Raw genomic sequence first — 15,435 nt, 5'->3', positions numbered from 1 at the left:
ACCTGTGGAAGGAAGTGGGAAGTGCAAGGCGCTGTGGAGGAAGTCTGGGAGGTCCCCTTCCCAGAGAGCCCTGCTTATTCACATCCTCAAATTCAGGCAGACCAGCACGGTTACAAGGGCTGTGCTGAGGTGGGTGTTTGCAGGCAAGATGGAGCGGGTGAAGCCTGGGCAGAAACACTTGGGCAAAGACAGGCAAATATGAAGATTTTCTGCTGGATCCCTTTATTTCTCACCTAGTCTCTTCCAAGCAGACAATTCACTGATAATGGCCATCACAGGGACCTGGGGTGTTTCAGATGTCCTAACAACATCATACTGTTACCTTATTCACGCCAAGTGAACTCACTAATATGGAAATATGAGGGTTTTGCTTTTTCCTGGAAAAATATAAGGTAAACAGCAAAGAGTGACTTGCCCAGGCAGTGAGTGGTGGGTCCCTGCTTTGCATCTTCTGCCTTCGCTTGTTTTCTCTGATACAGGAGTGGGGCTCTATGTGCTCAGTGTGGAACCTGGTCAGTGGTATGAGCTGACCTGACTCTGTGTAGACTGAGCCGTTGGGTTTTTTCTAGATGACCGTAGCTGCTGAAAATGTTTTTGAGGTAGGTGAGGGTTAGCTGCTCCCAAAGGACCACACTACCAGGTTAAAATGAAATCTCAGACCAAATTCTGCCATATCCAGACATTTATTAACTAAACGCGCAAACACGAAAACCGTCCACGTTATCTTGTTCTGTGGACTGGAGGAAACCCAGTTCTTGGCCCTTTTAGGTGCTCTGGCCAACACCTCACATGAAAGATTCACTTGAGGAAATGCCGAGATTTCACAGACAGGATGCTGCTACTCTTATTTCAGGCAAACAGAATCCTCTGTAGCAGGGTTTCTCTAGCCTAGCCCAATTGACTTTGGGTGGATAATTCTTTGTTGTGGGTGCTGTCCTGTTCACTGTAGGATGCTTGGCACTTGCCCTGGCCTCTACCCACTAGATGCCAGTAGACTCCTCTGTCAGTTGTAACCATCAAAAATGTCTCCAGACATTGCTAAGGGACAAAATAGCCCCTGGGTGAGAACCACTGCTCCACGGCTTTACAGCTGGACACAGGAAGGGTCAGGGATTTATTCCAGGGCACAGGCTGCAGGCCTTGCTGGCTTCTTAAGCTCTGTCCATGCAAGGGCAGGGAATGTATTGAAAATGTTTTAGCCAATCCACATCTTGAATGATTAAATAGGCGTCAGTGAGCAACCATTTCTATTCATCATGGCAGTCAGCAGGCACAGTTCTCACCATTTGTGACACTGAATATTGTAATTAACAAAGTGTGGAGTATGAATCGAGAATGGATGAGAAGCGTTTATAGTGTGGGCTTCCCGATTAGATGTCATCTCACTGTGCATTCTTTTTTCTCTTTTTGTGAGGAAGATCAGCCCTGAGCTAACATCCATGCCAATCCTCCTCTTTTTGCTGAGGAAGACCGGCTCTGAGCTAACATCTATTGCCAGTCCTCCTCTTTTTTTTTTTTTTTCTCTTTTTCTCCCCAAGGCCCCAGTAGATAGTTGTATGTCATATTTGCACATCCTTCTAGTTGCTGTATGTGGGACGCGGCCTCAGCATGGCCGGAGAAGCGGTGCATTGGTGCGCGCCCGGGATCCAAACCCCAGCTGCCAGTAGCGGAGCGTGTGCACTTAACCGCTAAGCCACGGGGCCAATCCCATGTTCATTCTTTTTAAAACCATTTATTTGGAAATCTTTTCAAACATGGAGAAAGGTTGCAAAAATAGTACAGAGGACTCCCATATACGTTTTTCCCATATTTCTCAACTGTTAACATTTTATCATTTGCCTTATTTTTCTCTCTCTGTATGTGTGTATATACATACATATATATGCATACATATATATACACATACATATATACATATATAACATACATATATATACATAGATATAGATACATGTATATATGTATATATACATACATATATATAAAATATATGTCTATGAATCTGATTTCCTCACTTGAACAAGAAGGTATCTACCAGGTTTCTCTACCAAAAAATTAATAAGTATTTTGTAGTTATGAGTAATTAATAAGTATTTTGTGGGGAGCTACTTGGAGTCTACATAAATATTCTGTTCCTCATCAAATTTCACCCACTAGTTTCAGCAACTGTTGATAATTTTTGCTTAAATCAGTTATTACTATGATAGTTGAAAAAGGTGATTTTCTAATTATCATCCCTTTTATATTTATTATGTGGCATTCAACAGAAAGGCAGAGCTTTGTCTTTTTTCCTACTTATTTGTTTGTATTTTATTTATATATAAATATATATTGATATATATGATCAGTGTGGCATGTATGATCAGTATGGCCTCATGGAATACCAGTGCGTGATATTTTGCTATCATTATGCATTTAGATGCTCAAATCATCCCACATTTTCCCATGAGGAGTGCCTTTCAGCTGGATCCTGTGTCTTTTTGACATGGCCCATCATTCTTCGAGCACTTCCCTAATTCTTTCTGGCACAATGAGATGTTCCAGGTTCATCTCGTACCTTTTCTGTCCCAGACCTGTAATCAGCTATTTCTCTAATGATCCCTGGCTCCTTTTATTGGATATGGGTGTTTAGAAACCAAGATCTGGGTGCTAGGTGTGCTCACTGCTACTGGAGTGTCATTAGTTCTAGGCCCTGTCTGTGGACAGAGCTAGGAAAGACGTGTGTACACACACACACACGTGCACTTACATATAGTTCTACATCCACCTACATCTCTATGTATATTAAAAACCATGAGTTCACACTGATACCTCCAATTCCAGCCCAACTCCACAGGGTTAGTACTAGTCTTCCCATTTTCCATATTTGTGTCTCCTTTCTCCAATGGTGAGAAATCTAGCTCCTAATATCCTCCACAGTCACTTATTTTCTCAATCCCCGTGCATTAACTAATCTCCCAACCACCAAGGCCATCTCTTCCACCCCAACAGCCCACACAGGGTGCTTTCCTGCTGGCCCCGGGCTCCACCACTCTCATGGGGGCTGTGCAGGCCAAGCCTGGATATGTGTTTTTGGTTAAAATGCCAGCACCACCTTACCTGCACCCCTCACATAATATCACACCATATATGCTAAAATGTTTTAAAGTAAACTGCAGAAACTGTACCTGTCAGACTACCTAAGCCTGTAGGTAGGCATTTGCCCAGTGGCTTGTGGTCAGTTTCCCCATAGAATAGATGGGACGAGAAAAAGGGGGCACAGAAACAGTAGCACATGTCTTGATTAGAAATTCTCCCTTTGGGCCGGCCCTGTGGCTTGGTGGTTAAGTGTGCGCGCTGCGATGCTGGTGGCCCGGGTTCGGATCCCGGGTGCGCATTGAGGCACCACTTCTCCGTTCATCCTGAGGCCGAGTCCCACATACAGCAACTAGAAGGATGTGCAGCTACGACATACAACTACCCACTGGGGCTTTGGGGGGAAAAAATAAAATAAATAAAATCTTTAAGAAATTCTCCCTTCACACCTGGCATCATTGGGATTTATTTGGCCATGATTGGGGTTGGGACACGTGGAATTGTTCATTCAAACTTTTAGTGAGCACCCACCAAGATGAAAGTCACAATGCCTAGACCTCATAGTCTTGTGGGAAGCCATCAGCAAGTGCATAATTGTGTAATGCCTCATGACAGTGCCAGGATGTACAGAAAGTGTGTACAGAAAGCCATAGGAGTTCAGAAATTGGAGGGCGGCCAGAGAAGTCTCCTAAAGGAGATGATGCTTAATTACGTCCTGAGTTGGGACTCACCTGCTGACAGAAAGGAAATTATGAGGGCTTGACCACATGACTTAGTTAGACCATGTCTTGTCATCTTGAGATCGAAGGTGCGTGGAGAGAAGATGACAAAGGACTCAGTATTTGGGACACATTTTCTCACACACCACTGAAGATTGAGAACAATGACGTTGGAGACGTAACCAGTGACAGTTATCACAAGATTGCCGAGGATGTGGTGGCCCTGCAGACCCTGGCTGTGTCCCACTATCGCCTTTCCATCTCTTGGCCTCGCATTCTGCCTGATGGAACCACGAAGTATATCAATGAAGCGGGCCTGAACTACTACGTGCGGCTCATTGACGCTCTGCTGGCTGTCAACATCAAGCCCCAGGTGAGGTTGGGCCCCGACCAGGCCTTGGTCAAGTCCACATGGTGGAGGCAGCTGGGGCAGGGAGCACAGTTATGGTGTAAACAAAACACTATTTTCGAATTTAAATTTTGAATAAATTCACATGGTGCAGAATTCAAAAAGCATAAAAGATACTACAGTGAAGATTTTCTTTCCATCCCTGACCCCAAGCCATCCAGTTCCCCTCCTTCTGGGCAGCCAAGTTTGCTAGGTTCTCACGTCCTTCTTTTGTGTATGTAAGCCAGTGGATGTGTATGTGTGTGTCTGTGTGTGTGTATATTCCTTTTCCTCTCTTTTTTCATAATGGTAAGATATATGCAGTTTGGTATTTGCTTTTTTTTAACAATATTTCTTACACTTATTTCCATATCCATACATAGTTTCCTTGTTTGTTCTTTTCTTTTTAGTTATGTGGAAATCTGTTTGTACCTTCTCTAATTACTTCCCTGTTAATGGACACTCTTTCCTGTGGTGTTTCTACTCTTTTGCCATTCTGACCAACACTACAATGAGTAACCACAGACACCCATCATTTCACATGAGGGGAAGTGTATCTGTAGGATATGGTCCTAGGAGCAGAATTGCTGGGCAAAAGTGCATGTGTTTTTAAGCCGTGAGTTATTATGAATAAGAATACAGAACCTCACTTGTGGGCTTACTTCGCTGTTACCAAAATTTTTAAATTTTACTTGGGAGCCTAAGAACACTTTTCCTTTTCCCCTGGCCATTTATGATATTTATGATAAAGCGCTGGAGGGCACTCATTCTATGAAGCTCTGCATTTCCTCTGCTGTAGGGGTTGGCGATCATGCACCGCAGCCAGAGCACAATCCCCACATTACGACCCACCACTTCCCACCCCAAAAGCAGAGATTTTTCCAAATAAAAGTGCTATCTGGACTTCTCTCCTCACACTGATAACACTGCAGGAACAAATCAGCCAGGCAGCATTTATTACGGTGAGCACTAGGAGTGATGGGAGAGAAGATAGCCAAGTGGCTCCTTGCAGGACCTAGGATCTGGGTAGACAATGAGATTCATCACACACATCAGTTCAGAACAGCATCAGAGAGCACACAACTCTTTTGCAGCCCTTGAGGGCGTTGAGATACTGCAGAGAGAAGTGCTGTAGCCAGGGAAAGCTTCAGGGAGGTGTGAGTCTTGAATATAGAGGAGAATTTGGATGGGTGGGTGGGCAGGGGAAGGGCATTTCAGGCAAAGGGGGAGACTGGGTCTGGGCTGAAGACGGTTAGTGGCCCAGTGCAGACCGAGGACAGTGGAGACCCCAGCTTGGCCAAGATGGGTTGTGTCAGGGGCATTGAGGGGAAGACCAGGAGAGAGGAAGGCCACCACGTGGACGTGGCCAGAGGGGCCCCTCTCCAGCAAAGGGTTCCCAGCTCCACAAGAACCTCCAGACACATAAGATGATGATGTCCTTGGGGGTGTCCCTTTACAAGCAAAATGTCTCCATCCTCCTGGGACCCTCATAGCCTCAGACTGTCAGTGCAGTCTATCCAGGCAGGTTCTGAAGCACCAGCATCTCTGAACCCCGACTACAACCATAGCTAACACTTACTAAAGAGCTGCCAGGGTGTCAGCCACTTTTCATATCCTCTGCTATGTGATTTAGGCCTCACAATGATCCCAGGATGTGGAATTCTTAGTGCTTGAGTCCAGTGTCGCACCGCTGGTAGGTGGCAGGGCTGGGACTCAAACCCAGGCTTCTCTGATCCAGATGTGTGCATTTCTCATGCTTCAACACTGCTGCCCTCCCCTCCCACCAAAGAACCTTTGAGTCTTTTTTGTCTCATTGTTCATCCTCAGCTTTAGCAGCGGATGTGTGCTGGCACGTAGAGCATCGCCAATGGCTTCCCATGAAAAGCAGGTTGATGGAACTGCTGATCTTACTTTTTCACAGGTGACCCTTTACCACTGGGACCTGCCCCAGGCACTCCAGGATGTTGGAGGCTGGGAGAATGAGACCATTGTGGAGCACTTTAAAGAGTATGCAAATGTGCTCTTCCAGAGGCTGGGCGACAAGGTGAAGTTTTGGATCACGCTGAATGAGCCCTTTGTCGTTGTTACCCAGGGCTATAGCTACGGGACATCAGCTCCAGGTAAAGGTCCCAGACTCGAGTGGTCAGCTCTTTGGAGCATGGCATTCTTAGCACCACGAAGACATGAAATCCAGGTGGCACTGGAGGAGGAGGCCAAGAAAGCCCCAGGGCAGTGCCTCAGAATCCCTGCCTCTTGCTCGAGGCTGCCTGACAGGCGGCAGAGGTTTCCCCTTCTGACACCACTTTTGCTAAACACGAATTTCACGTCAGTGCCTCCAAATGGCTTCATTTTTTTTGCTCTGTGCCTCTGACCTGCCTCAGATGGGAAGCCCCCTGAGATCACGGGCATGGACTAATCAATGTAGGAAAGAACAGTTCATCAGACTGTACAGGTCCATAATCCATTTTCTGAGACTGCAAAATCCAAACATTTCCAATATTTGATTTGGCTGACCTGAGCTCCACCTGCCTTGAACCGATATGAGGCTGCTTACAGTCGTCACTCCGCCGGGTGTGAGCATTCATTCGTAAGTTCTGCTGCAGGCGTATTCGTGTCCTTCATCATGGAGAGCTGTCCGGGGCCCTGCTGGGCTGATATGTAAATACGTTCTGTGCAACTTATTACTTTTCTAAAACACAAAAATTTTTTTGTTCCAAAACACATTTGACCTTAAGGGTTGTTTCCCACAACCCCCCCAACCACCTTTTTTTTCGCTTTTTATAAATTTTTAAAAATTTTATTGCGGTCATAATAGTTTATAACATTGTGAAATTTCAGTTGTACATTATTATTTGTCAGTCACCATATATATGTGCCCCTTTATCCCTTATGCCCACCCCCCAACCCCTTTCCCTTCTGGTAACCACTAATCTGTTCTCATTGTCCATGTGTTTGTTTATCTTCCACAAATGAGTGAAATCACATAGTGTTTGTCTTTCTTTGTCTGGCTTATTTCACTTAACATAATACCCTCAAGGTCCATCCATGTTGTTGCAAATGGGACAATTTTGTCTTTTTTATGGCTGAGTAGTATTCCATTGTATATATGGAATGGAATATACCACATCTTCTTTATCCATTCATCATTCAATAGGCACTTGGGTTGCTTCCACATCTTGGCTATTGTGAATAATGCTGCAATGAACATAGTGGTGCATAAGTCTCTTTGTATTGTTGATTTCAAGTTCTTCGGATAAATACCCAGTGGTGGGATAGCTGGGTCATATGGTATTTCTATCTTTAATTTTTTGAGAAATCACCATACTGTTTTCCATAGTGGCTGCACCAGTTTGCATTCCCACCACCAGTATATGAGGGTTCACTTCTCTCCACATCCTCTCCAACATTTGTTGTTTTTTGTCTTGGTGATTATAGCCATTCTAACGGGCGTGAGGTGATATCTCATTGTAGTTTTGATTTGTATTTCCCTAATGATTAGTGATGTTGAGCATCTTTTCATGTGCCTATTGGCCATCTGTATATCTTCTTTGGAAAAATGTCTGTTCAGATCCTCTGCCCATTTTTTGATTGGGTTGTTAGTTTTTTTGTTGTTGAGTTGTATGAGTTCTTTATATATTTTGGATATTAACCCTGACCTCAAGGGTTTTGAATAAGGGCTTGTGGACCTGTCCTTCATCTTGAGAACCATTCAGTTTTGCTCTTCTCTAGTTCCAAGCTTGAGAGAGTAGATTTGTGTTCATCTGTGTGATTCCTTGGGATCAGGTGTAACAGCTGGAAGGAACCACAGGGAGATCTCCTTCGAATTGTTACCAGATGCATCTCCCATTGGTCCTTGGTTGGCGCTTTGGTTTACCGTTCCTTCAACACATGAGAGGCAGCCTCTCTCATAACACTGGCTTTCAAGGAATCCCTGTGTCAGCTGCTTCCATCAGCTACACTCTCCAATGCTTACTTTCACTGCAGGTCCCCCAAAGAGTACCAGGATGTCCGATCCTGAGCCACACAGTCTTCTGAGTACTTTGCCTAAGACATATGAGCCACTCTTTGGAGGAGGGAGTAGAAACCAACATTTATCAAGCGCCTGTCTTTGCCAGACACAGTGCTGCTGCTGCTGGGTGCTTCATATGCACTAGTCATGTTCTTCTCACAAACTATTGCTCATTTTGCCGAGGACGAAATTGAAAGACTGAATTACCCACCCAAAGTTACACAGCCAGCTTGTAAGAAGAGGAGCCAGGATTTGAATTCCATTCTTCCTAACACCAAAATCTGTACTCTTTCTCCCAAACACATAGAGGCCATCTATAGGCAGAGAGTGATATCCTTGGCCACATTCGTTCTTCGTTGACATCCATGTCTGTTTCCAGGAATCTCCTCTAGGCCTGGCACTGCCCCCTACATTGCTGGCCACAACCTACTAAAGGCTCATGCTGAGGCCTGGCATCTGTACAACGACGTGTACCGCCCCAGTCAAGGGGGCGTGATTTCCATCACCATCAACAGTGACTGGGCTGAGCCCAGAGACCCCTCCAACCAGGAGGATGTGGAGGCAGCCAGGAGATACGTTCAGGTCTGTTTCCCCGCTGGGCGTTGTTTTTACTCTTGCCAGTTTTTCCCTCTTATCACGATCTAATGGAAACAGAATTGGATTACAAAACAAAGATTTAGAATCTAGGCCTTGCTTTACTATTTTCTGATTTTGTGAACTTGGGAAAATCATCTGACCTTTTCGCACCTTAGTTTTCTCATCTTTGAAATGGAGAGACCTAGCCACTTCATAGGTTTGCTGTGATGAAAGTTCTTCAGGGTTGAGTTTTCTTTTAAGTCTTAATTATAACTGCAGTCCTTACTGGATGCAACATTGGCTTGAAGCTAACTAGTATAAAGAAATTCCATCTTCAATCTCTGGTTTGACTACAGTAGCTAATAGAGCTGGGCTGCAATGTCACACTTCACCTCTAGTGTCACCATGTAATTTTACTTGCTCCACCTAAGAATTTCTTAAGATGGGGGCTTTAGATTCTGTGAAACTCATTAGTGCCCCTAATTTCCCAATTCCATGAGTTTAACATAAGGACATGCATCTTTCGATCATGGAATTTTGCTTCTAGGAAGTAGAGACAGTAGTGAGCAGGTGCCAACAACATGGGCCACCCTTATTTCAGTCTGGGCCCCTGACAAGAGGAGAGAGAGAGAGAATAATGGCCCTCGTCATGGCACAGCTTTCCCCTGGCTCCTGCTGGTGGCTCTTAAGAGGTTAGAAGGAAACCTCTCCCATGTTTCAGCATCAGAAAACAGAGGCAAGGGTCTCTCTCTCCGGATTGGTCCCCTCTTTTGGCTCTGTGGAGGAGCCTGCAGACTGTGGCATTCGGAGGGGACACCAAGGGCTTTGGTTTGCCAAACTCTTCACAAGAGAACTTGACAAAGGTGGTCAAATTAATAAATGCAAATAAGAGCTTAATTTCCCCATTTGCTAGCCAGCTGGGGAAAAAGTCGTGGAGTGAAATTCCTGCATCACTCATTTCAGACTCACAAAACTGGTGCATTAGAGCAATAATTTGTTTTCTGAAACCAAAACGAACCTCAGGAAATGTGAGGCTGCAGTCTCCTTAGAGGGAGCCACTTGCTGGTGAACTGTGATACTGCATCCCAGGACCAAGATACGCACACCCCTAGTAAAACCAGCTTCCACGGAAAGAAAGTACTTGTTACCTCAGAGTGCATTGCAGCCTCTTTTACCAGAGTGTGTGTGTTCCGAGCCTCAGCTCTGGCTGAGGATGGAAGGCTGCCTTCACCCTACATTTCAGCCATTACTCAGCAGGTGAGGGGAGGATGTGGAGAGACAGAAGCCTCTCAGGACCCACAGTGTCATAGCATTTGGGTGCCATGTAGCTTCCTAAGGGTAAGGATGGCTAGACCTCCTTGTAGAAAATAGATTGAAAAGTTTCCCACTTTAGGGCTGTGAATCCAAAGCCCATGTAGAATCATCCTTTGCCTGGGCAGCCAGGAAAGCCTTGCAACTCAGCCCTCCCTAGAAAGTTCTGGTGGATCCTTAGGCATGATGATGGGAAAGGACCTGGTCTATGGTAAGAGAGAGAATCCGGAGCCTGGAGGCTTGTCGTCTCTCCCCCTCTTCTGCAAGGCCCTTCTAAGGGCAGCCAGGCAGCATTTATCAAGTCCAGGGCCAGTGCTCAATTCGTTCATGTCCCCTCAAGCCGTAGTGGTTGGGAACACAGCAAAGTGAAAAGACCTGTGGGCATTTAAGCTGCAACATGCAAACAGTGGCAGAGGAGATGCAAGTTTAAGATTGGGGGTTAGAAGAAAGAGTGTTCTGAGGTCAGTGACTTCTGAGCAGGGAAGCTACTGTCTCCTGCTGTGCCCACCTGTTAATGCTGAGGCCAACTGTCCCCTCCAACCCCACCTGCAGTTTATGGGAGGCTGGTTTGCACATCCTGTTTTCAAGAATGGCGATTACAACGAGGTGATGAAGACACGGATCCGTGACCGGAGCTTGGCTGAAGGCCTCAACACGTCTCGGTAGGTCCTGGTGCCCCCACGCTCAGCCAGGAGAGCTTCAGGAGGAAGTCTGGTCTGTGGTGCCGAGCTGAGGCCCCTGGGTGGACAGCACAGTGATGAGACCGTGGCTGCTGGGGTCAGAGAGGCGTGTCAGGGGCAAGTTACTATATCCCTGAGCTTCCTTTCTTGCTGGGAAGATTAAACATGATCGTGTATGTGAAGGTCTTAGCCCAGGACCTGGTACTGCTATCTCCTTGACAAAAGACAGTTGCTATTATTATTATTCTTAAGAACAGCCAGGAAATCTGTCCCCAGGGCACCTACTTCTTAGCAACCCACTACCTCACTCCAAGGACAAATTCCCCAGTTTATCCTATCCTATTTCATCCCCATGGAAGTGAATGTGGATAGTTATGAGTGACCGTCATCTGCGTGCTTTTTGTCGTTTGGCCAGTAGGTGATGATGGTCTGCACCAAAGCTGTCCTACTTCCTGGCCCACCCCTCTTCCTGTTAAGGAAGTAGTAGCGACATCAACAGCTAACATTTATCCATTTTCTATGGGTACTTGTATTCCTATTTAAAGATGAGTGAACTGAGGCACAAAGATTAGAGCAGGATCACTCAGTTGTTAAGTGATGGAGCTAAGATTTGAAACCAGGCTGTCTGACTCCAGAGCCCACATCCAGCTGGGATTAGAGGTGCGGTGTGTGGACAGGGACAGAGTGACATATCCACAAGATCCAAGGTAGCTCGTGTGACCATAAGCAGGGGAGAGTAAGAGGAATCCAATAGGCATGAATTCCTAACATAGCCTTTGAGTCTTTCCCTCATATAGCCCAGCTGTGAGGATTAAATAATTTAGTGCACAGCCTTATAGTGCATGTCCTGGCCTGGTTAGGGCAAGTCCTGCTGAGCCTAAAGGTCTAATCTGTCAACTCTGGTCTCCAACAAGCAAGTAAGCACTCCAGTCCATCGACACAACTTTGCTGAGTGCCCACTGTGTGCCCAGGTTAGGGCCAGGCCTGGTGGGGTCCACATAAGGAGAGGACTCCAAGTATGGCTCCTCAAGTTGCTGACACACCAGCTGTGAAGACAGTAACCCACATCACTCCCAGGAATTCTATTCCCTAGTTTCTTCTTGCAAAGAATGCTCAGAAGATGAGATCAGGGCAGGCTGGGCAGACACAGGAGACTTCCTGGACAAGGCAGGACATCGGTTGAGCTGGGCCTTGATAATGAATAGCGTTTGGCTGAACAGAGGGCATCCACCCAAGGGAAGGACATGAGCACCAGCCTAGAGATAGGAATGAGTGGGACACGTGCAGCTGAGAGTAGGGGACTGGCCTGGTGGCAGTGGGGGGCCAAGGCCACATGGCGGAGGGCCTGGAGAGGAGTGAGGGGTGGGAGGGGCTGAGCTTTAGCTTTCTCCCAGCAAAACCCCAGGGAGGGCAGGTTTTGATCCTCCAGGATAATGGTAGCAGAAAGGTCAAGGTGAAGTATGAGACGCCTAAGCAGGGCAATCTCGAGGCAACCCTGAACTGGCCGCACCAGGGTGCCCTGTCAAGATGTGTGTGTAGTTAGGATTTGGCTGAGAGGAACCTGCAAGTGCTACCCACAAGTGCACGTTAATCAAATTGTATAGAAAAGTCTCACTTTGGGTACATGGAAATACTCCACCACATGTTAAAAGAAAAGTGCAGCGAAATCATGGGAGCAGAAAAGTCCAGATCTCAAAAGTTCAATAAATTCAACCTATAAAAATATTTCCCTTACTAATAAGGATAGACTTTGGAGAAAAGAGGCACACTTAAACCACAACAAAAACAGTAATTTTTTATAAGGGGCAGATTAGGGAAATACAAATTGTAAAAGGTATTATAACCTTATGGACATAAAGGATTAGCCTCAAGGTACGTATCTCAGACATGTTGTTGGTCTCAAAATCTAGCATAGATGGTAAATATCAGAAGTTATTTTTTGAAGGAAATAAAAAGTAGTGTGTGTATCCATGTGTGTGAAAGGAGGCTTATGAAAGAGTCACTTGTCGTTTCATTTTGCCAACAGTTAGAGAAAGGGTCCTGTAGCAACAGAGGGAAGTGAGGTCTCAGGGCTGGTAGGAGGGCCTCTCCTTGCTCCTGGCCAGCTGCCCCCAGTCACCACGGGGCCTGTAGTTGAGAGCGTTCCCCCAACCCTGCCCCAGGACATCCTCTTCCCAACGCAGGGCTCTTCCTGAAGCCCTTCACCCTTAATGGTTCCTTCCATCCAGGCTCCCGGAGTTCACGGAGGCTGAGAAGAGGAGGATCAACGGCACCTACGACTTTTTTGGTTTCAATCACTACACCACTGTCCTGGCCTACAACCTTGACTATGACTCTTCGGTCTCTTCCTTTGATGCAGACAGGTAAGTCAGCCAACAGGGCGCCTGGAACAAGCTTTGGAAAAGACAGCAAGGTGCTCCTTTGCCCAGCTCAGAAAATTGCCTCCTGATGCCCTATATCCTGCGACACCTAATCAAACCTCTGTCAGTTGGATAGTAACACAGGCTAGAATTTCCAAGATGCTTCCCATTAAGACATATTTTTCTTCCTTTGGTTTTCTTTTTTTCTCAAAGTTGTTTCACTTAGATGTATTTCAGTCAAAATAACAATAAGGGTGTTTTTTTCCTTTTGGGGGTAAAGGTCAAACTATTATTTCTGTATTACACAAATAATATATGTGCAGTGAAAACATTAGAAAGCAATAGGGGGCCGGCCCTGTGGCTTAGCGGTTAAGTGCACGCGTTCCACTGCTGGCGACCCGGGTTCAGATCCCGGGTGCGCACCGACGCACCGCTTCTCTGGCCATGCTGAGGCCGCGTCCCACATACAGCAACTAGAAGGATGTGCAGCTATGACGTACAACTATCTACTGGGGCTGTGGGGGAAAAAATAAATAATAAAAATAAAATTATAAAAAAAAAAAAAAAGAAAGCAATAGGAAATTCCTGTGTCATTTTGGAAGTGTGGGGGGGTATACAGACTTTCTCTTTACATACGTAACATTTATATTATATATAGTTTATGTAGTATATATTTATATTATATGTTATATATATTTATACTTAAATATGTATTTACTTATTACCCCAAACCAGGATTATATGTACACACACTATTTTGTTCCTTTTCTAACGCGCCTTTTTCCACATCAGTAGCTGTGAATCCGTCCAGGTGCTTTCCTTGAAAACTCATGCCAACACCCCCACTGACCCCTGCAGAGCCAGGCTGGCTGAGGGGGCTGAGGAGACTCCCTGCAGGTCCCCGTTTGAGCACCCCCTTGACTTTTGATGCCCCATTCATCCCGGGACTGTCCTGCCCAGTGACCTGTGCTCAAACTTACTAAATGCCCCAAGTTCAGTTCAGCTGAGCAAGATAAAACTAGTTACTAATAAAACTCAACAGTTATTTTTCTGAAGCATTTGGACATTAAGAAGTATCCAGATAACTGGTCCTTATTTGAAATGTATGACTCTCGAGACCTTCGAGCCTCTGTGTCTCGCCCAACTGGTGCTCCTTGGGCACAACCCACTGCCCTCTCCTTGTCCGTCACTGACAGAGAAGCAGGGTCTTGGGCACTTGAGGCGGGTCCCAGCCTCCCTGTCATCACGCAAATGGGGGCCCCAACCATTGATGCCGGTGGCCACACCTGTGCGCTGTGTGTGGCATTGACTAGATGTAGGTGACTCAGGGGAGCCCATTCCCTGAGACGCAGCACTCACATCCCATGGGAGATGGTGGCCAGGAAAGCCTAGAGCCCTTTCACATCCAGTGTGCTGTGTGGGCTGTTCAGAGGCAGCCAGTGGAGGGTTAGGTCCATGAGTAAGATCATTCCTTTATACAGGTGGGAAGCTGGAAGAACAGAGCACTTAAGTGGCCTGTCCACAGTCACACCAGCCCTGAGTGGTGCAACCAGAACTAGTGAAAAGAGGAGAATTTGAGGCAATTTGACTCTTCTGGGTTTAGTTATGATTCTCAAATCTAGGCAAAACCTAAGGCTTTTCCTAGTATAATTCCCATTCTGTGCTTTGTGCAAAGGGCCTCTTGAGATTTACAAATCGAGACCTAATCTTTGGTGTTTGAACTTGTAGGGGAGTTGCCTCCATTGCAGATCGCTCTTGGCCAGAGTCTGGCTCCTCCTGGCTGAAAATGACACCTTTTGGCTTCCGGAAGATCCTGAACTGGATAAAGGAGGAATACAACAACCCTGTGGTTTACGTAACAGAGAATGGAGTGTCCCATCGGGGAGAAGCAGAGCTTAACGACACTTTTAGGATCTTCTACCTCCACACTTACATCAACGAGGCCCTCAAAGGTACGACAGGCCACCCTTCCTCCCCGTGCAACTTCCACTCTTAGAAACACCTGCTAATGTCTGCAGTTAGGGCAGCACTGCATCCATGAGCCCCCGGAAAGAGAAAGATGAGGCTTCTCGCCCCTGTTGGGTTTAACTCCTTCTTTGGGGCTGCGCTCTGGGTTTTTTCCTTCCTACATTTAAGCTCAGCAAGCAAACCCAGTGCCTGATACAGCTAGACCCAGTTCCTGGCCTGGGTCATTTGCTCTGCTTGATCCCCCTTGCTCTCTGATGTCCCTGAACAGCAGTACCCTCCTGAGGACAGTTTGGGCAGGGGCTAGGAGGACTGGGCTGGGGGGTTGTCTGTAGGGTCTTTTGTTCCCCCA

The 15,435-nt window shown here is 46.3% G+C and overlaps 1 protein-coding gene across 2 annotated transcripts in view; it reads left to right on the top strand.

Annotated features, from left to right (window-relative positions):
* LCT (lactase) overlaps positions 1-15,435 on the top strand; it is a 55,196-nt gene that overhangs the window by 37,610 nt on the left and 2,151 nt on the right. For both annotated transcript variants that reach the window (XM_014782446.2, XM_087434938.1), the window contains exons 10-15: positions 3,877-4,167; positions 6,104-6,302; positions 8,571-8,773; positions 10,631-10,740; positions 12,987-13,121; positions 14,847-15,070. In XM_014782446.2, coding sequence (XP_014637932.1) covers positions 3,877-4,167; positions 6,104-6,302; positions 8,571-8,773; positions 10,631-10,740; positions 12,987-13,121; positions 14,847-15,070 — 1,162 coding nt within the window. The remainder of the gene's footprint in view (positions 1-3,876; positions 4,168-6,103; positions 6,303-8,570; positions 8,774-10,630; positions 10,741-12,986; positions 13,122-14,846; positions 15,071-15,435) is intronic.

This window comes from Ceratotherium simum, chromosome 9 (assembly GCF_057802395.1).
Source record: "Ceratotherium simum simum isolate JZ-2026a chromosome 9, ASM5780239v1, whole genome shotgun sequence".
Classification (NCBI taxonomy): domain Eukaryota; kingdom Metazoa; phylum Chordata; class Mammalia; order Perissodactyla; family Rhinocerotidae; genus Ceratotherium; species Ceratotherium simum.
Note: the sequence above shows the minus strand (reverse complement) of the source record. Positions and strands in the feature narration are given on the sequence as shown.